Genomic DNA, 7065 nt, shown 5'->3' with positions numbered 1-7065 from the left:
AAATCATGGATGTCTGACCAACTTTAAGACCTTATATGACAACACCCAATTATCGTACCATATTGAGAGGACTGCAATATAAGTGTTCATGTAAGATAGATTAGTTGTGTTAAGTAAACGTTTAATAGAAATAAAAAATATATAACATTGATAATCTTATGCTTGATTTCTTACTTCACCATCCAGGACGCCCATAGTGCACCAACCATATAAACATCCATTAATTTACCCTTTCAAGACAGGGCAAATGGTAAACTTCTACAACACCAGCAACCCTACTACATTGACTAGATGATATTATTATTATTATTATTATCTAAATATCCAAGTTTCCTCCTAATTAATCTGGGATGTAGATGCTTTTTCTCTTATTTCGCCTATAGGATAAATCCAGAGTATAACTTAATTCGAACTTTGTTCCTTTTATTTATTCTCCTAAATACTTTACCGTCCCACCTGACTCATGGGGCGACAAGATAGTCTAATTTAATTAAAAGTATAGGGGTAAATATATGGTGTCTCCAAATTTAAATTCTCATGTACATCAAAGACAAAGACAACAAGGGTTAGTAAGCATGTGTGCTCATGTGCAATTAATCATGTCTAAGTTATAATTATAACAAAAATAATAAATATAAATAAGATTGTGCTAATTACAATAAAAATTAATAACTCTCACTCGGAACCTTTCTAAGACGGTCCCATATGATCTGAAATGGAGATAAATCATCAAAAGTTTCGCCCAATATAGTAATCCTTTGTAAGGGTGGGGTGGGGGTGAACAAGATTGTGCTAATGGTGGTAAAAGATGATTCACTTGTCTTAGCGCCTAAGCCAATACTTCTCCAGACTAATACAGAAGAGATAAATCACAGGTGGCTACTAGTCTTGGGCAATTGAATAATACATGAGGAAGAAATAAGATTGTGCTAATGTGATAAAAGTCAATTCGCTCAACTCGTTCCTAGGCTAATATGAAGAAGGTAAATCACAAATGGTTACTATCCAAATAATAAAATTATGTTAATGGTGTTAAAAGGTGAATATATTCGCCCCAGTATCCCTGTCAATTTGTCTCAGGACTAACATGGAGAAGGCCAATCAAATTGTGCTAATGCATCTACATGACATGATTTGAAGATCTCACTTCTATTCCACAACCTATCAATGCATTTGGTGTGACCCTCATAAATCTACTAATATATCACCCCTCAATTCAATAAGAGGTAAGTCTTTACCCACTTAAAAAAAAAAAAAGGAAATTTACAATAAGCTCTCCTCTATAAAGTCGAAGCCTTCAATTTCGATCAAGCCCCTGTAGACATTTTAATAGTTGTTGATAGAAGATTAGAAAGTATTTTCAAGCAACCTCTTATAACATAATCTCTCCAAGACCTTCACTTGACTAGACAACCAAATGTAACCATTGAAACTAAATAGCCATGCCATTGATCGACTAAACTTCATCTCTAGTTAGCTTCTCAAGCCTCGGAATAACTAAAAGCATATCTACTTGATAGTTACTTGAACAAAATCATGCTATTCACTCTACACTTGCATTCAGTCGATTCCCTGATTGATTGACATGCTTCAGTTAACTAAACATTGGATGTTTTTAACCTTTATTTGGCTGACAACCATCATAAACCTACAGCCTACACAAAGGCCAAAATAGAGCTAGTAGGCAAAGTATGACTTAATCCATATAGTCCAAGTCACTAATTAACCTACCCATACCTAGCTATCTCATCATCCTTTCAAGCTACAAACGTTATACTCATATTCTAGCTTTGCTCTCGATATCTAGTGAAAGAAAGAATTCTAATCTTATCTTGAAATTTCTGCACAAGAAACACTGCCAAAGAGACATTCAGAATGATCAGACACAGTGGTAAAAACTTAGATTTCGACTATTACACAGTCTTCCAAACTTATAAGTAGTAATGAATATGTATTGTTCTGAACTATCTTAGAACCACAAGGTGAATTGAGAACTCTCTGTATACTGCTCACAGCTGCAGAAAGGCATCAACCTGATGTAGATCTAAGGAAGTAAACCCAAATCCAACAAAAAGAGAACAACAAGAACTGATGAAGATAACAGAGGCAGCTGCATGTACACACCAAGCTCACTTTTGCTTCCTTCACATGACTGAGCAGCTGTTAGGATTCTCATCGCTGAACATGTTGTATGGCACCTCCTGGGGGTACGGCTGCATCTGCGGCATGTAGACCGGCCGGCCATAGCCGTAGCCCAGCTGTGCTGGTGAGAAAGCCGGCCGTTCTGCCCCACCCATCATCATCATCCTCTGTTGCTGCTGCTGCTGCTGCATTAGTGCTTGCAAGTATTGCTGCTGTTGGTACGGGTTTCCACCTGCCATCATCATCTCCGGCGGCATCGTTCCGGGCTGGAAGTAGCCCGGCGGCATGCCACCTGCCGGAAAACCATGACTGTTGCTCCCATCAACATGTTTGTTAGCTCCATGGGACGAAGGGTGGCCATGGTTACCCTGATTTCCACCCTTGGCGTTCTTGTTGCTTCCTCCTCCATTCTTACTCTCATGAGTTCCATGGCCCTTTTTACCGCCACCACTGGCTTGATTTTGCTTTCCGTCACCACCATTTTTGCTTCCCATAGCCTTATTGATCACTTGAACTAGATTGACTCCCTTACCACCACCACCTTTCTTATGACTTGCTGCCTTGTTCTCTTTCCCATTAAACTGGTTAAAGTTCTTCAGGTTGGGGTTCATCGCCTTAGGGCCACCAAGCATGCCATCGCCGCCAAACTCATCATGCATGTCGTCTAAGTCCTCGTCGTCAAACTCCTCCCAGTCATCATCGTCGTCGCTGTCGTAGTCGCTCCCATCATCCACCTCTTCCTGGGAAGGCAGATCGAACTTGACCTTCCTGTTGTCATCCTTCTTGAAAGGCAGCTTGAGGTCGGGAAATTTCAGATCTTTAAACCCTTTCCCCATCTCCTGAGTCTGCTTCTGTGACTTCTTCTCCTTGCCACCGCCGCCGCCGCCGCCGCCGCCGCCCTTTTGCTGTCCTTTGGCATGGTCAAGCTTGTGCCCCTGAAGCATATCGGTAAGTTTCTGCTGGCCTCCTCCCTTTGCATGCCAAAGCTCAGCGTGTTTGCCAGCCTTGTTAAGCTTTCTGATGAGGGTGGCCGGATCCGCAGTCCCTGTAACTGTAACCTTCCTCTTCTCTCCATCTATTGTCACTTCGTACACCCCTGAACATCCAAAATCAACTCTAATTTTCCCAAAAAAAAAAAAAAAAAAACTTTTTCTTTTGATACCAAACAGAGACAGAGTTCATTCTTGTTTATTGGTTTGCATAACATGTAAAAATAACACTTCCAAAAGACAAAATCAAAGATCCAAATTAAGGAATAGTAGTAGCGTGGGAGGTGCACCTACCCTCAGTTCTGAGAAGCACTCTTCTTACTTTTTTCTGGCAGCCATCGCAGCAGATATTATTCACCTTCAGAACACAAGCCTACGAGTCCAACATGAAAGCCAAGAAGAAGAAGAAGGGCATTCATTTTCCTAGGGTTCGAGTTCAGAGCAAGCAAATGAATCCGCACGTACGTACCTGGATCTTTAGGAACTTGTTGGCTTCTTTACTCATTTTCTCAGCCGCAGGCACACCGAGAAACTCACTCACCGAGCGCTGGAGATATCTGAAAGGCTGAGCAGAAGCATGAGCACCAAAAAGTGAGCAGAGATATTTAGTCTGAAACAGCTAGCTAGAGCCAGAGAGTGAGTGAAGCTGCTCTCTGATGTTGTGCTTGATTGTAACTTGTAAGCAAGGTGGTGGGGGTGGGCAAGCAGAGTATTCTTTTGCTTTTCCTATTTTCCTCTCTGTTGCAGACTGTTCTACGAGCTGCTACCTTTAACTTTGTACTGCTCTTTTGAAGTTTTCTGGTCCCCGGCCGGCTCTCTGCCAGACTGAAACCATGAGATCGGTGCCTTTGTCTCGATGATGTAAATTTATGAATCACTGACATGCCAAGCAAAATCTTTGATTCTGAATTCACCAAAAGTTAGCTCATCCTTTTGGTTAAAATAATTTTACTTTATATTATTGTAACCATAATTTATAGATTCATAATTCTACGCAAATTAATTTAAGATCAGAATCGAATTGGTTAAGATCGAATATAAAATCGTACAAACCTATCAAAAATCCTTAAAATCTTATCATACATGATTAATAATTAAAAAATATCTAAAAAACCCATTTACATATAAATAAATAATTAATTTTGTATATATATATAATCATCTATACTCAACACCTCAAATTACATTACTACATGTATAGATTTAAATTAACTTGTAATTCAACCATCATTCTCCCGCATCGCATAATAATAATATTTATATTTTTATATCATAAAAGGAAAGAATATAAAATTTCTATTAACATTCAATGTCAAAAATATTTCATTAATTTATAAGACAATTCAATTTAAAGGTCAATAAAACACCTAACGTATATAATAGAAGCTATTAAATCATTTGATTCAAATATCAACGTCTAGTTGATGTCACACTATTAGACAATATACATCCAAAAATTGATTATTTTAGGAAAAAGAAATCACAGAATATTATTGATAAAAAATTAACTAAAAATAATTGAACATATATTTAAATAATTTAAAACCCTAATAAGAGGAAAAAAGATAATAAAAAAAAAGATAAAATCTTCTAGACATCCAAACAGAATTTAAATGATATTTTTTTAATTTGAAATAGGATGGTTAAGGATAAACTTTGAAATTTATTAAAGATATTGAACGAACTTTGATTTAATATATTATAGGTCCCGTGATTCAATCTGAATCAAAAGTTATGATCTCTCAAAACTTCTACCGATTATGATCTGATCTTACAAATTCTGTTCCGATCCTACCGATCCTGTTACGATTCTACTTTAAAAAATGATTCTGCACGATCCTGGATCGATTTTGAATTTTTGGATCCTAGGATCGTACGATCCTACGATCCGGATCATGATTTTGTAAACTATTTATAATAAAAAAATTTTTAAATAAAATATATTAAGTTATTATTTTATTTTTTTTCAAAAAATAATTGTTTATGGAAAATAAATGTTTTACTCAAAGTGAAGGGACTCAATTCAAAACTCTTGTCAATCCTACCGATCCTACCAATTTTGTCCAATGGAAAATAAATGGAAAATAAATGTTTCTAATATCCTAATCATCACATAGTCCTTGAGTTTCTCCCCTCTGAGTGATTAGGGTATTTATTTATGGAAAATAAATGTTTTATGATCTGATTTTACAAATTCTGTTCCGATCTTACCGATTCTATTACGATTCTACTTTAAAAAATGATTTTGCACAATCCTAGATCGATTTTGGATTTTTGGATCCTAGGATCGTACGATCCTACGATCCGGATCCGGATCCGGATCATGATTTTGTAAATTATTTATAATAAAAATATTTTTAAATAAAAATATATTAAGTTATTATTTTATTTTTTTCAATTTTTTTTTTTATGAAAAATAAATGTTATACGCAAAGTGAAGGGCCTCAATCCAAAACTCTTGTCGGTAGAAGCCACTAACCAAAGCCAGGGCAGGGGCGAGATGTTGTGTGGGAAATTGAGTGAAATATCATGCCGCACTATCCGACAATTCCCGATGAGATCGGACAAACGAAACTGCAGCCGGTCTGCATGTCCAGAGGGGCCTGGCCTGTATTGTCAACTGTGTCTGTGCGCGAGTATCCATGCATATGCATAAGAGACTTCTTAGAACCTCAAGAAGCTGCTGCTGCCTGGACGATAACTTAAAATATATAAATTATTTTTAAAATAAAAATAATTATAAAATTTACGAAAACGATAAAAAGACATCATACCATTAAAGATTTTAAATTATTTACACTAAAACTGCATGAGTAAGTGCCACCCAGCTCATCTAACATGTACAGGTACAGCTCTACTCTTGTAGTTGTTAGATTCAAATATTAGAACATCCACATCAATTACTCTAAATTTAATTTTTATCTTAAATTTTACATTTTGCATTAAAAAAACATCCGCATCAGCTACCCTACCCATTCCCTAAATATACATTTCATGAATAGTAGTTCTTTAAATTTAGGGAATGGATTCCATTCCCTAAACATTAAAATACTATTTCTCTCTCCTCCCTTTAATAATAAAAAATTTCTCTCTCCTTCATCTCTCCTCCATCTAATAATAAAGAATATGGAGGAAAGAGAAAAAATAATAAAAAAATAAATATATGATAAATTATAGGGAAGCTGATGTATTATGTAGTAAAAAATGAATATCTAAATTTAATAAAGTAGTTCTTTTATCTTAAATTTTAGATTTTGTATGAGGATACTGATGTAGATGCTCTTAGAAATGGGAATTAAATAGGGGGACTGTATTTGAAACTGGAGTTGGCCACCTTGTTCACTTTTCATATGGAAGGTATTAAAATAAAGAAATTCAACTGGATGCTCACCATCAAATTGTGCCTGTAGAATTATCAAACGGAGGGGGTAACTTTCTCCTAGTGGCAAAAGAATTCTATTGATTTGGACATGGTGAGTGTCGATCTAATCTAGGCCTTGGAAAGCACTGGGTACTCCTTTCATCTTCTTTCCGCACACACTCAAAAGACAAAACAGGAGGTTAGGGTCAAAACCAGGGAATGAGTCCTTGTGTAGGTTCCCCCGACACTTAAGTTAGTAGATGATTGAATGAAAAAAATAGAAAAGATGAACAGTAGAACTGTTGTGCCCAAAGAATGTTAATATATCTTTATAATAGTATGATATTGTCCATTTTGAGCCTATGTCCTCATGACTTTGTTCTTGGGTTCTTCCTAAAAGACCTCATGCCAATGGAGATATCATACATCCTTTTAAACCCATGATCTTTACCCCAACAATCCTCCCCTCAAACGAAGGACCACAATTACTCTCACGGCATAGGCCTCCCCGCGAGCATCTCGTCACCCTGACCTGCTCTAGGATCTTTACTCCAACAATCCTCCTCTCAAACG

General features: G+C 36.6%; 1 protein-coding gene across 1 annotated transcript; it reads right to left on the bottom strand.

The window, feature by feature from the left end:
- Window positions 1–1876: 1876 nt before the first annotated feature.
- LOC122020530 (heavy metal-associated isoprenylated plant protein 32-like) lies at window positions 1877–3933 on the bottom strand. Its single transcript, XM_042578493.1, has 3 exons — window positions 3601–3933; window positions 3426–3504; window positions 1877–3238 (listed from the first exon to the last, which is right to left on the bottom strand). The coding sequence occupies exons 1-3, from the start codon at window positions 3634–3636 to the stop codon at window positions 2145–2147; spliced, it is 1209 nt and encodes a 402-aa protein (XP_042434427.1). The 5' UTR covers window positions 3637–3933; the 3' UTR covers window positions 1877–2144.
- Between the last annotated feature and the right edge of the window lie 3132 nt (window positions 3934–7065).

The sequence above is a fragment of the Zingiber officinale genome, chromosome 9A (genome assembly GCF_018446385.1).
Source record: "Zingiber officinale cultivar Zhangliang chromosome 9A, Zo_v1.1, whole genome shotgun sequence".
Lineage (NCBI taxonomy): Eukaryota > Viridiplantae > Streptophyta > Magnoliopsida > Zingiberales > Zingiberaceae > Zingiber > Zingiber officinale.
Note: the sequence above shows the minus strand (reverse complement) of the source record. Positions and strands in the feature narration are given on the sequence as shown.